The sequence below is a fragment of the Phyllobates terribilis genome, unplaced genomic scaffold, assembly GCF_046119375.1.
Source record: "Phyllobates terribilis strain yellow unplaced genomic scaffold, ASM4611937v1 Scaffold_13__5_contigs__length_258822181, whole genome shotgun sequence".
NCBI lineage: Eukaryota > Metazoa > Chordata > Amphibia > Anura > Dendrobatidae > Phyllobates > Phyllobates terribilis.
In genome coordinates, this window is record NW_027362773.1 from 104,690,595 (window position 1) to 104,705,816 (window position 15,222).

The 15,222-nt window shown below is 48.1% G+C and overlaps 1 protein-coding gene across 2 annotated transcripts in view; it reads right to left on the reverse strand.

Annotated features, from left to right (window-relative positions):
- Nucleotides 1-15,222, reverse strand: part of LTBP3 (latent transforming growth factor beta binding protein 3) — a 105,508-nt gene that overhangs the window by 73,678 nt on the left and 16,608 nt on the right. For both annotated transcript variants that reach the window (XM_073658360.1, XM_073658359.1), the window contains exon 4: nucleotides 1,806-1,911. In XM_073658360.1, the coding sequence (XP_073514461.1) occupies nucleotides 1,806-1,911 (106 nt within the window). The remainder of the gene's footprint in view (nucleotides 1-1,805; nucleotides 1,912-15,222) is intronic.

Here is a 15,222-nt window from a genome sequence, read left to right on the forward strand (position 1 = left end):
TTGCCGTTCTTTGGCTCCAAACTTTTCCTGAGCGTTTCTGCATCTCCCTGGCAGAAAAAACGCATGCGGATTGTACATGCGGATTGTACATGCGGATTGTACATGCGGATTGTACATGCGGATTGTACATGCGGATTGTACATGCGTTTTTCTGCCAGGGACAAGCGTAAGTGAAGCGTTCTTCACATGCATTTCTGCATGCGGGTTGACAAGCGCTTTCCAAGCGATTTTAGCATCACTTGGAAAGTGCTTGTCAACTTGGTCACACTATATAAATCCATGCAAACAGCATGGATTTATATAGTGTGACCGTAAAGAATGGTAAAAAATAAATCTATACTTACCTTCTGAGTCTTGCTTTTTCCGTCCTGGCTGCCGGCAGATCGCGGTACACTGCACTGAAGGACCTGCCGTCACATGACTATGACGTCAGCGCAGGTCCTTCAGTCCACCGCGATCTGCCGGCAAGGGAGGAGGAGCGCAGCGGGGGCCGTCAGAAGGTAAATATAACATTTATTTTTTATTTTATTCTTTTTTTCACAGGTTCTATGGTACCCAGGTCCGGAGGAGAGTCTCTTGTCCTCTAGACCTGGGTACCATCCGCACATTGGAACGCGTGGAATGCGCATCTACATATGCAGTGATGCGTAATCCATGCGTTTCAATGCAAGTCAATGGCGGCGAAAACGCAGCACTTCCGCAAAATAATTGGTAGTGCTGCGTTTTTTTCTGCAATGATAATCCGCAGCGGAAATTTCCACAGCATGTGCACAGCACACGCGGATTATCATTAGGGAACATGGCAGGCCTTCTACCATGCGTTTTTTAAGCGTTTCTGCAGCGTTTTTGCCGTTGCGGAAACGCTTAAAAAACGCATCGTGGGCACACAGCCTTACACCAATTTTGCGCTCAGATATCAGATAGGTGTCACTGGAGGTGTGTACTTCTCCCTTTATGATGCTGACCAATCATAAGCAGGCAGCAACACAGTAGAAAAAGAACACGCCCCCACTATAGCTTAGAGCAGGTTTCTCAGTGTGTGAGATATATGACAGACAGCTCTGATCTCCTGGTCTTACCTCCTGCATGATTTGAAAGCACAGATGACTTACACCTTTCAGATACGATCCCTGTGAGGGAGGAACAGTACAGCTGAGTTTATCTGTGTCACATTATAATCCCTGCTATCAACTCTCCTCCTCTCATAGCAATGTCCGCACAACTGTACTGCCCCTCCACCCACACTGCCTGTCAAAAGCTGTGTCAGTAATCATACTAATGTCTCTTGTGCTTCAGCAACTTTTAACTGCTATGCAAATCCATAAATCCATACAGGGTCCCATGACATCTCACACAGGAGTTGTCCAGAAAAGGCTCCTCCTGTGTGAGATAGAATGACAGCCCTGATCTCACTGCAGAGAGATTACAAGTTGCTTGAGCACAGCAGACATAAGTGATTACACTTAACACACTGAGAAACCTGCTCTAACCTATAGTGGGGGTGAGTTCTTTCTCCAGTGTGTTGTTGCCTGCTTATGATTGGTCAACATCATACAAGGAGAAGAGGTACACTCCCCCAGTGAAAAGTATCAAATAACACCCACTTGAACTTAACAAAAGTTAACTCATTGTGTGGCAAATACTTTGATTGCTAATATCGCCACAACAGACAGGTGAAAATAAAAAAACAAAAACAAAAACTTTTTTTACACTCTGCAGCCACTATTGCATTGTGTGTCCAATTCAACATGAAAAATAAACCCATTAAAAGATAGGTGTACTATTTAATTCTACTTTATACTCACATGGAAACTGAGGACACTTATTACATTTGTGGTGTCCCCAAGATGTTCCCACACTGCCACAACAATCCTCTTCCTTTGTTAGTCCAGGTAAAGGGTTAGAGCCACACTGCAATAGGAGGAAACATCAAATCAAACAGGATAATTAGAATACAATGCATAATGATGATATTATTTTTATTTATCAGCACAGGGGTTAACTTCCTAATCCCTGGTGGTTCAGACTGTTGCAACCTCCACCGATCATGATAATGGGGGCGCTGTAATAGAGTGGACCTCCATTCATCTATTGTCTGCTATCTCTGGCAGTTCGGTAAAAAATTAATCTAGCCATATATTTCAACTAAACAGTAAAAAAACGGACAGAACTCAGATGACACACGGATGGTGTCCTAGAGTTTTCTGTTTTATGTTTTTTTTTCACTTGAATGGGCAACTTTGGTCGGTAACACTGATCAAAGTAGAACATGACTTCATTTTGCTTGTGGACAATCACAATCGCTTTTTTTTGTGGAATCACAAATTGATATAGGATTTTAGTAAACCTGTGAAGGCATGCATACATACTACTACTGCTCATTTTTCTTTTTTTTTACCTTTTCCTTAAACTATGTAGAATAGCTTCTTTTTGTCTTTCTGCACAAGATACATGCAGAGCAATCTGTATGCACATATTGTATATACTGTAAGATTTCGCTGCCTTCTGTGAATTGTCGGGGTGGTGTTACATACTGCATGTCATACATTCTGCAGCATTCAGGGCTAATGTTTAACACTGCGGGTGAACAGTATATGGTTTTCACCATGTAGCTTTAATTACTAGAAATGTAAGGGTGCTTTCACATTGTGCTTATCTTCACATTCGTGGGTCTCATTGGGGCTTGCGCATGAATCCCCCCGCAAAATGGGATTTGGACATATGTGCCGATGGGGTCATAGACTATATGGGTGCTTTGACATTGTGTCCAGGCATCCGTTTCTGGGTCCTGGAGGGGATTGCGTCCAAATCCCTCCGCAAAACTGGATTCAGGCATATGCACCAATGGGGTCATAGACTATAATGGTGCGGGCAGAGCGAACATGCACTCTATTGTGTGACGCTCGAAAGCCCTACCCTGGGAGATGGGGGACTCGGAGCCGGGTCCTATGTTGTCGATGGGGGGTGCAGCCGTGGCCCGGACCCGCTCCGTGCCCAGGGCCGTCACATTAAAAAGGATGGTACGGGCTTATCCGGGTTGAGTGGCTGATCTCGACTACGCCACCTGTGGCACCTGGTGAAGGCAACCAGCGCTGCTGCAGTCCGCTGAGGCAGGGTGTTATGGCAGCCGTCGTTAGTACTACTCCCCACAGGCCGAGCAGGGCCTCTGGGCAAAGAGAGGCAGGATGGCCATAGGGGTTAACTTCCAGGGTTTTTACTCACGGTGTAGAGTACAGCTGCAAGGCTTCTCCCTGCTCCTCACGGAGTTCTGCGGTCACCAGGGACGGGGGTCCGACAACCTCCGATTAAGTCCAGTGTTCAATCAGGACCCCGCACCAGAGTGTTCCTAGATTTCAGATCGGGTCCTTTCCTGTCTATGTGTGTGTAGATAGGCCGGGTCTACCTCTGAACTTCACTCAGAAAAAGGGTACGGGTAGCAGCTCCGCTCCTTCCATTACCCGGTGGGATCCTCTGGGCCTACCGGGCTTCCCTGACCAGGATGTAGAGTAGCAAGATCAGGTGTCGGGGGCCGGTACCCCTCTTGCAGCCGGAATCCCTCTGACTAGATCAGCATAGCAGGGACAGGTGGCGTATACCGCTCCATCTGCATCCCCCTGGGATCCATTTGCGGTGGAGCTACACTCCTGAGCTCCGGGCCTTCTTAGTCATGGTCTTTGACCGGGCTGAGACGTATATTATCTGCAACCTGCCCCTCGACCCAAGGCCAGGGTACGAGGGCCGTGTCTCCATCCTCTGCAGGTCCACACAGGATCCACTCTCAGGGAGGGAGATCACGATCAAAAGACCTAGAGCCAAGATGGCTGTGTATTAAATATGAAATTTAAAGTGTCACTAAAATGTGAGTCCTCCACCCTCACCCACTAGTTGGTTCCCTTATCTCTTGGTTCCCCAGTCTCCCAACTTCCAGTAGGGGCAGCACCTAGTGCCTATTAGCCCCCTCTGGTGGGAGAAGTGTGGTGTTGGATGTGAAGGAAGGGTCCTGACCATCGCACTGTTCTTACCTCAGAGGAGGAACACTACACCCCATTAAAGAGGTGCAGCATCCCTGTGGCGGTCGAACACTCAGGGGTGCCACATTCCCCCCTGGTGAAACACAGCACGTGCGCGGGCTGCAAAGAGAGCAAAACCTGGTACAGTCTTTTTATATTTTGACAACAATAAACAATCTTCCCATTATGGGAGGCACTTCTTCTTTAACGTTTCAAACAGCATATAATATAAAAGTACAAAAATATAAAAGTACAATAATCATTCAGAGACATTTATGCACAGACAGACGGGTTAAAGTGCAAGGACTCAAGGGCAGTTCAGAAGCACGAGGGACCTGTCCCAAACCCCCAACGTAGGCCCTGGGGTGGCAGCAGGGCATGAAGATCCCGAGTTGGACCTCCAAGAGAGCCACTCCAGACAGGTTTTTCTTCTGAGGTCTGAGGTAGAAGTAGCTGCGGTTTTACATAAAACCAATAAGGAGCACCTAAAGAGATGCAAACTATTTACAGGTAAGGAGTCTGTCTGCTGCAAGTCCGCAGGGACAAATGTCTCTAGAAACCGGGGAGAGCAAATTAACCATAAACATAAACATTACAACTTTAAACAAGTTACAGCCGCCGGGGCTGCTTAATTCTCGGGTCCACTCCGGGGAAAAGGCTCATTCCTCCCGACGGAGGCTGACCGGTCCTCTAGGGGTGAGCGTGAGGGGGCATCGCTCCCGGACACCTTGTGGACGTCCAGGGCGTACCACCCCCGCACCCCGTGGTGGCGGGTGTACGTGACTATGTCACCCGGGAAGAGGTTCCGGCCAGGGTGTACCTTTTTCAGCCGCGGCTCGACGTCCCGCCGGCTGACAAAGACGTCGTCCTCATGCTGGGAACTCCGAATGAATCCCCACCCCGCCTCATGGTGGAAGCGGACAACTTGCCCTTCCACACGGGGGCTTGGACGGGTCGCCTCCTCCTGGCGGGCTCTGGACTTTGCAGCTTTGGCGCGCAACTCGAGGCGCTCGCAGCGGACCTCCCTCTGGCGTTGCTCCCGGCCGAGTTGGAGGCTCTGCTGGGGGCACAGCTCGCTCCTCCAGTGCGCTTCAGCCCGGGTCTCCCGGGGGAAGCCCATCAGGTCCCCCCCCTGGTTGTCCCAGGCCCACTCCCCAGCCGCCGGCCAGGTGAATGTCGGTGCGGGTAGCGGTGTCATCAGGGGCTGCTGCGGGTCCTCTGCAAGTGCGGACCAGTCCGGGTTGGGGTCGGTGGATACCCCAGCAGACTCAGGTTCTTCCGAGTCGGGAGTTGGGCGGCAGTGCAGGTCTCCACCAATAGCAGAAGCCCGAAGCTCCGAGGCAAAGACCTGATCCCAGGTGACCGCGCCGGGCAGGAGATACTCGGCCATGAGGTCCAGTACGGGCACGGTGGGCTCAGCAGCCGGGGCAGGGGTAGCACACTCACCCGCCTCTGGGCTGCTCGCGACCTCTGTCACCGCTTCTTCCTGAGCTTCAGCTCCTTGGCGGCGGGTCCCGATGCGCAGCAGCATTTCCTCCCGCCACGCAGCAGATGCCGCCTTCTGGGCCTCATCCAGTCTCCGTGCAAGACCCGTGGCTTCCTGGTGGAGAAATTCAATTTCTCCCGCGGTAAGGGTTGTGCCGCCTCGCTCCCTACCGGGAGAAGAACATGGGCCGGGTTCAGAAGGTTCCATTTGTGGTGCTCCAGCAGCATCCATGTCCGCTCCTGAAGGTCGCCAAACTCCAACTGCTATGGCCGCACCTTGTTGTTTTTTTTTTGTTTTTTTTTCCTTTTTCCTCCTCTTTCGGGGCGGCTCCAGGGCGGTATGCTGACAGGCACGCCTTCGTTCAGCCCATCCATTTTGACGGGCATTACCCAGCGGACAGTCTCTGATGGAAGGGGCGGTCCGCACTTTTGGCACCATGTGGGAGCCTGGCCCACGATAGGAGGTGTTAGAAGACCGTCTTTCTGATACACTATGGCGTCTGTTCTTCTTGGGCGGGCGCCATTTTAAGTGGAAACGACAGTCCAAGGTGTAAGGTGTTATGATCTGCTACAGGGACTAAGGAAAGATAGGAGATCTGTCCCTACAATAGAACTAAACTAGATCCCTACGATGTAACGGGGAACCTGATCCTGCGATCAGACCCGCTAAAGTCCCCGGCTAGTCTGTACGAAGACCTATAGATGTGAGGGAGGGATCCCTACAAGAACTAGGGACTGGGATAAGTTTGGACACCTCCTAGCAGAAATAGTAGCAGTCAAAGACAAACACACAACAAAAAGCATAGAGGTCAGAAGACCTAGCAAAACTAACAGAGAACGGCAACAGAGCACCAAGCTAGCTCAAGAGTAGTAAATACAATGAAGTCCAGCAAGGCCAGGAGGGCGGAGCCGGATTAAATAGGCAAAAATGGTCATGTGACCAGCAAACTAAAAAAACCTAACAGGAGAGTTCTAACATAAGGCACACAGTACCCGGTAGCAATGGGTAATTCCTTCCTTTGCTGCGGGCACGCGATCCTGCCGACTACGCCAAGTTGTGTGACGCTCGAAAGCCCTACCCTGGGAGATGGGGGACTCGGAGCCGGGTCCTATGTTGTCGATGGGGGGTGCAGCCGTGGCCCGGACCCGCTCCGTGCCCAGGGCCGTCACATTAAAAAGGATGGTACGGGCTTATCCGGGTTGAGTGGCTGATCTCGACTACGCCACCTGTGGCACCTGGTGAAGGCCACCAGCGCTGCTGCAGTCCCCTGAGGAAGGGTGTTATGGCAGCCGTCGTTAGTACTACTCCCCACAGGCGGAGCAGGGCCTCTGGGCAGAGAGAAGCAGGATGGAGGGGGTAGTAGTGTAGGATGTCTGGTGCTGCGTGGTGCGGTTCAATGCAGAATAAAGAGTACGGAGGCCATAGGGGATAACTTCCAGGGTTTTTACTCACGGTGTAGAGTACAGCTGCAAGGCTTCTCCCTGCTCCTCATGGAGTTCTGCGGTCACCAGGGACGGGGGTCTGACAACCTCAGAGTAAGTCCAGTATTCAATCAGGACCCCGCACCAGAGTGTTCCTAGACTTCAGACCGGGTCCTTTCCTGTCTGTGTGTGTGTAGATAGGCCGGGTCTCCCTCTGAACTTCACTCAGAAAAAGGGTACGGGTAGCAGCTCCGCTCCTTCCGTTACCCGGTGGGATCCTCTGGGCCTACCGGGCTTCCCTGACCAGGACGTAGAGTAGCAAGATCAGGTGTAGGGGCCGTTACCCCTCTTGCAGCCGGAATCTCTCTGACTAGATCAGCATAGCGGGGACAGGTGGCGTATACCGCTCCGTCTGCGTCCCCCTGGGATCCATTTGCGGTGGAGCTACACTCCTGAGCTCCGGGGCTTCTTGGTCATGGTCCTTGACCGGGCTGAGACGTATATTATCTGCAACCTGCCCTTCGACCCAAGGCCAGGGTACGAGGGCCGTGTCTCCATCCTCTGCAGGTCCACACAGGATCCACTCTCAGGGAGGGAGATCACGATCAAAAGACTTAGAGCCAAGATGGCTGTGTATTAAATATGAAATTTAAAGTGTCACTAAAATGTGAGTCCTCCACCCTCACCCACTAGTTGGTTCCCTTATCTCTTGGTTCCCCAGTCTCCCAACTTCCAGTAGGGGCAGCACCTAGTGCCTATTAGCCCCCTCTGGTGGGAGAAGTGTGGTGTTGGATGTGAAGGAAGGGTCCTGACCATCGCACTGTTCTTACCTCAGAGGGGGAACACTACACCCCATTAAAGAGGTGCAGCATCCCTGTGGCGGTCGAACCCTCAGGGGCGCCACACTATCGTGCATCATTTTTGGGTGTATACGCCTACTGGAGGTGGACACTCAGACACAGTATACTGCAATGTTGCTGGCAGAACGAATGTGCACTCTGACGTTCATCATTTTTGTGAGTGTACGCCTACTGGAGGTAGGCGTAATAGACTGCGTTTGGGTGTCTGTCTCCAGTAGGCGTATACACCCGAAAATGATGCACATCAGAGCACGCGTTCACTCTGCCAGGGCCATTATAGTCTATGGCCCCATCGGCGCATACTTCCGAATTCCGTTTTGTGGGGTTATTCGGATGCCATCCCTGAAGGGACCCATGAACATGGAAAAAAGCGCAATGTGAGAGTACCCTTACACTAAATTACATTCATGACACATCAGTCAGACATCAGTTATTTGTCTGCAAAAAAAATATATGTGGCTAATTCACAAAAGTGGCACATGGCTGTATCTGAATTTAGAGCAAGAGCCACAGTATATCATGTATGAGCATGGCAATTGAAGTCGTAAATGCTGCAATAAAAATGTTGTAAACCCTTCTACAAAGTGCATGAGAAATGTGGAAGAACGGCAACTGGAAGCTTTTTCAATAGGACACATGAGAGTATGCCATTTTCCATTAAAAAAACAATTCCAAAAATCAGTCTGAGAAAAGTTTTCTACATGGTTATGACATGCAGTGTTGGACTGGGGTGCCTAGGGCCCACCAGTAACCAACTCCAGGGCCCGACTTTTCAACTACATGCAAATGTGACATTATACTCAATCACAAAATTATATAACAATGAACTGAGTACAGGCTCGGACTGGCCCACAGGGGAATAGGAGAATCCTCCGGTAGGCCACCCTTGTGAAAGAGTACTAATGAGTAGTGCTATTACACTTGATTCACAATTGGGTATAATCTAATCATTCATTAAACAAGCTAACCAAACTAATATTACATAGAAGCAGAAGTAAGTTTGTGTACTACTGTCAGTTTTTTTTGCATGTAGCTCTTGAGCCCCAAGAATCAGTTACTGGTGGGCCTTTGCCATCCCAGTCCGACGTTGACTGGGTAGATTGTTGAATGAATAAGATGCTGCCTTTGTCTGTACATAGTGATTCAAGTATATTGTGCCAAGTACTGCTCATATAAGAGGGTGGTGGCCCACCGGGGATTCTCCTGTTCTCCTGTCGGCCAGTCCAATATTACAAACATCTTTAGATATTTACTCACATTTACAAATATCCTGTTTTGTCAACTTATATCTGTTAAAATAATAAACCATCTTTCACAAAGATTTCTGCATTTATTATTTCCAGGTGATATTAGCTTTTGGCCCCACGGCATTTTATGGCCATAACTTTAGCATCAGAATAAGTTACAGTAAGTATTTTTTATATCCTTGCAGTAAAATAACTTTGATCTTTAATGTCCCGTAATAAAACAATTTGACCTTATCTGTAGTAAACATATGTTTACAAAAAAATATATTTGTGATCCTTATAGACCAAGTTTTCATGTTCCTTATGAGACTGAAAAAACCACATAATTGCCATTTGGAACAATTTCATTCACTTTTATGGTCTCCTGATTCAGGGTGTATTGGATAGAGAGGGAAGCATGATCAGAATTATCTCCCCATAGTATAGAAATGCGGAATTATTCTTTGGAAATCTTATTGTTTTGTCTACAAGGATTAAAAAAGATGCACAATTTAAAGGTGTTGACTTCTTTTGGAAAACTTTCTGCCACATGATTAAATAATTATAAAAAACAAAAAACAAAATGAGTATTAGTTACCCTCCCCAGGGCCAGCAGTGGCTGTTTTTGGTTTCTGTTGTCTGGCCACAGCCAATGAATACTCAGCTGAATGTGTATAGGGGTTCGGAGAGTTCGCTATCAGCGGAAAAAGTGTTCAGCGGATAGTTAAAGGCTAAGTTCACATGTTGTGATTTTGGTGCATATTTTACCTGCATTAATTCGGTGTAGATGAGTTTTAACTTAAGGGAAGTCTTTCACCCCCAAAATGCTAATTAAACCACTTATAAAAGGTATTTAGGGGACTTAAGCCATATAATCATCATACCTGTAGCTTAGATTTTAGAGGTTAAGTTGCCAGATAAAAAAACTATTTATTTCGTATGCACTGCCTGAACTCAATCAGAGGATTTGCACCTCCACACTGACACTACTGGATTCCAGCTGTGCTCAGTGTCAGTGTGAACGCTCATCGCTGGCTCCTGTCTGCAGCACAGTATGGAGTGGTGGCTGTAAACATGAGCCATCAAGGAGAAGAGCGCACACTGACACTGTGAGCAGCGAGCAGCTTGGCTCCTGTAGTGTCAGTGAACACTCTTATTCACTGGTTCCTGTCTGTGGCCACCACTGAGTATGGTGCTGCAGACAGGAGCCAGCGATGAGAGTGCACACTGACACTAAACATGGCTGGGCTTCTGCAACGTCACTGAAGGTGCAGAGCTGCTGATTGATTTAAGGCAGCACTTTAAGATTAAGATATGCAAAGTGCTCAGAATGCAAATTAAGGTGTAATGGTGGACTAATCCAGTACCTATGCCAAGGGCGCACGAAAGAAATCTGCAAGTAAAATCTGCACCTAACCTAATGTGTATGAGCCTTAGGCTGTGTGCCCACAATGCGTTTTTGGTGCGTATTTGCAGCGCGTAAACGCTCCAGAAACGCATTGCATACCTTATCCCATGACTTCCTATGACATTCTGCAAGTTCTGTGCACATGGTCAGGATTTTTTCTGCGCAGATTTTACTCGCAGAAAAAATACGGACATGACCAATTCTTGTGCGTTTATGCATGCGTATTTGCCTATACAATGCATTGGAAAAACGCATGGCAAATACGCGTCAAAAACGCATGCGTTTTTCTGCCAAGGAGATGCAGAAATGCTCAGGAAAATTTCTGCTTCATTTCTGCATCGTGAGCACATAGCCTAAATGTCTCTTAGTGCTTTCTACCCTGACAAATCTCCTCCCTTTGTTAGGTTTTGGGGGTACAGACACCATAAGTGCTTTTAAGACTCACATTACTAACAGGACACGTTACCTCGGTTAGTAGGTATATGCCTTTTTTTGCACTGTATTACATTTCTTGTTTTTTTGTGGATCCATGCACAGTCTGTTGTCAGTGTTCCAGTTCTCCCTTCACAAGCCTGGAGGGGCAGGGTAAGGAATGTTTAATTTGGAAATTCCTGTTGTTTTGTCCCTCTAAGAAAACTTGGCAGGCAGGGAAACTACACCAGTGACAAGTCTACACCGTTCATGTGGCAGCCAACTTGCCTATTTTGGATGCTGTCCATTGAATAATGCTTTCCCTATCAGCTGGCTCCATTCCACCTGAAGAAACCAATTTTAAGGGCTTTCTTGGGCATCTAAGATTGATTACCTATCCTCAGGATAGATCATCCACATCAAATTGGTTGGACCGGTGGCATCCCCAGCGATCAGCTGTTATTAGGACTGTTGGCAGATGGATGTAAACATTGAGCTGAGCAGAATGGCACGGCTCCATTCAATGTGTAGCAGCCGCTGCCGGGTACTGAAGAACAGATACTGTTCTTTTGAATAGGATCTGATTTGTTGTTCTCCATTTCGAGCACTACACATAGAATGATGCTGTGCCATTCACCTTGGTTACGTGTTTATATCTGACTGCCAACAGTGCTAATAACAGCTGATTGGTGAGTGTGCCGAGTGTCGGGCCTCCACCAATTTGATAAGGGTCATCAATATTAGATGCCTGGACAACCCCTTGAAAGCACTATGAATTGTCAGTTAGCTTTGCTCAGTACATGATGCATGCAAAAGGTCAACGAAAAACTTTTTTAGGAATGCTTGTTTTTTGATAATCAAGCAGTCTAAACAGGAAGCAAATCACCCAACGAACGAGCAAAAGATTCGTTAGTTGAAATGATTTTTAAGCATGCTTAAAAATTATCCTTCTCTTCAGCACATCATCCTGGGTAAACATGCTGCCAAGAACAGAGATATTCTATTCTTACAGAACGATCGCATTAATGATCGTTCTGTCAGCATGGCAGTGAAATTGGCCTGTAAAAACAGTCTATTAAAGGACGGCAAATCGGCTGTCTGGGGGTTGGCCAGTGTAAATATGCCTTAGAGTGCTTTCTAATTGTGTTTAGGAACACACTAGGTGGCCCCATCAGGGCACATGTCCTAACCCCCTCAAAACGGGAATCGGACGTATGCACCGACAGGGCCATAGACTGCAATGGTGCCGGCAGAATGAATGTGCGCTCTGATGTTCATAATTTTGGAGAGTGTATGCCTACTGGAGGTGGACACTCAGACGTAGTAGACTGCGTTTGGGTGTCCGTCTCCAGTAAGCATATATTCCTGAAAATGATGCTTGTCAGAGCTCACGTTCGCTCTGCCGGCACCATTGCGGTCTGTGGCCCCGTAGGCGCATAAATCGGAGTTCCGTTATGAGGGGATTAGGACGTAAATCCCGACAGGGCCACCGAGCATGTCCCTAAACACAATGTGAAAGCACCCTTAGTAGTCTCTTCTTGAAGTGTCTAATTTGCAGTATATCACTGTCTAGTAGGAGTGAGCTTGCTTCTACACAAAGATTGGGCTGCTTTTCACATCACTTCCACTGAAGCCCAAACTTTATGCTTTTGAGATCTATTTGGCATTATTACTTTACACAAGGCTAGGTCCCCAATTAACAAACAATGGGTTATGCCTCTAGTTCCTTGATTTTGCTTTATTAAGATTTGGGAAATGATACCAGCAAAAGCTATGGGAATAGAAGAAGACTGTCTGAATGACCTTCTCCTGCTCTGTACCACTGAGTATGTGCCAGAAGCATGGTGACATGAAGGAAAAGCAGCACAGGCTATGTTTGCTGTTCTGCTTGGTGTTTTTTTTAGCATTTTTCTACCATGATTTCATGTGTCACAAATACTCAGAGAGCTATCAGCCCAAATTAAGGAATGTCTATAAAACTAAAAATAAATGTATGGGATGAAGGCAGATAGATGTCGCTAAATAAATGACTACAGTGAAAAGGAAAAAACACGTGAAGACATGAAGAGTTGAAACGAACCTTGAGAAGCAAAGATAGGATCTGTATAAGGAAGAGTGATAGTAGGTAATAAAACTTAGATATAAAAGAATAAGTAGCTTGTATCAAAATAAGGCTACATGGTGATTTTTCATGTCAAAGATATGGTTTTTGGCTGCAATTTTTTCATGAAGACCACTTTTGGCCAGACATCTCCGAACAGTAGATGATTGCTCCCAGTTTTGAACTGATGACACTGCTGGACATCTACCGATTTCAAAGGGAAGTAAGCATGATGTGTCTTTCATCTGCTGCACTAGGTTTCCTTGGCCGACCTCTACATGTATTTTCCTCAGTGTTGCCCTTTTCTTGGTGTCCTCAATGCTGAGAAATACAGGCAAATATTTATCCATCACATAATACCATTAGGGAGGCGTCTGATTGGCTCCAAATTTATTCTGCAGCAGAACAACGACCCTAAACATACAGCCAATGTCATTAAGAATCGTAAAGATAAAAAAGGAGTCCTAGAAGTGATGGTATGGCTACGCAGAGTCCTATCATTAAGTTTGTCTGGGATTACATGAAAAGACAGAAGGATTTGCACAAGTGACATTCACAGAAGATCTGTTGTTAGTTCTTCATGAGGTTTTGAACAAACACCCTACCGAGTTCCTTTAAGAACTGAATGCAAATGTACATGTAAGTACTGATTCTGTTTTGAAGACAAAAGTCAGTCACCAAATATTGATGTGATTTAGATTTCTCTTTTGCTCATTCACTTTGCGTTTTATTAATTGATAAAAATAAACTATTAACACTTCTATTTTTGAAAGCATTCTTATGTAGCGCCCCGAGGGTTCGGTTGCTACAGGGGTATTGCACCTCAGACCAGAGGTGTGATATTCCACTCCCGGGTAAGGATGGAGTGTGGACCAAGACTCAGTTAGCTGCATACAGCACACACACCCCATTTCCGGGGGACAGCTCAACGGTGCTCCCACTAGACAGAAGTGCAGGCACGACCGACTATGTCCCTGCCTGGAGTGGGGAGGGGGGAGGAAAACCCAGTGATGTAGGAGCAGATAGAGGTTGGGTTTCTGGGCATAGGTAGGAGCCCATTGGTTGCAAGTCACCTGGGCTCATACACAGAGAGGGAGGTATAAGAGGTGGGCACCATCTTAGAAGTTCGGTCAGTCAGTAGTCAGTTCAGTCAGGAGGAGAAGAGGAGAGGAGCTCAGCCAGAGAGGGCTGACAGGGAGCTGTGGCTCAGCCTGGGCCCAGCTCCACGAGGCAGGCATGGAGTGAAGGCCAGAAACAGCAGAGAGGACAGGACTAGCAGAGAGGAACAGAAAGGAGAGGAAGAAAGGAACGGAACGCTAAGAGAGGCCCAGAGACACGAGGGCAGAAGGAACCCCAAAGGCCCAGGAGATTGCGGGTGACGGGTTGGCAGAACAGGGTACCGGATCCCAAGTTGGTGGAGGCGACTAATCCTCAGCCAAGGACCGGCGGTCGTGATCACATCTTGGTGCGACCCCTCACTACACCTGCTAGAAAGGCATACCACATAGGGTCAGGGAAGTGGACATCCAACATCCCAAGAGAAGGCCCGAGGCAGCTGGACAAAAGTAGTGTCACTGGTGGGGCACGGCCAGAGAAAGGAATCGAAGGGAGTCCTGTGCCACACTCTGGAATTGCCTGGGGGTTGACCGAGCCCCTTGCCTGGTGGACGCAGCACGGCTTGGGCAGTCACTACCGGTACTGTGAGTAAAGCCTTTGAACTGCAATCCCACGTCTCTGTGCTTCATCGCCGCGCCAGCACTACTAGTGCTGGGACGCTCGCACCATCACTCCCATCATCTGCTACACTGCCCTGGGGCTCCACTCTTCCTGTGGGGAGTCATACTACCTCAGCTGCACACAAAATCGGCTCCAGCGGTCTGCCTTGCAGCGGCGGTCCACGCTGACCGCAATCCACGGGTGGCGTAGTCGGACAATTAACCTAAAACCCCCACAAAATACCACCATCGGCCTGACCACCCTGATCCACGGGACCGGGTCACCGCCACGGATACTACAACCCCCCAGAAGCCCGGTTCCGGGTGCCCCTCGGCCCAGGGGGCGAGCCACTTACTTTGCAGCAGTTTTTCCCCACCTGCCTAAAACTTTTGCACAATATTGTGTATATATACTATAAAAGAACACTTGGTAAAGTGCTGGACGGGAGATATGTGTCACCTAGGTGGCTAGGAAACTGGGAGAGCAGGCTCCAACACAGTAGTGCTGAGAGAGTTTTATAATAGGGCCGCACAGGTCCAGGTTCTTAGGAGCAATCAGCAGAGGTGGGCGAGACTGGCTGCTC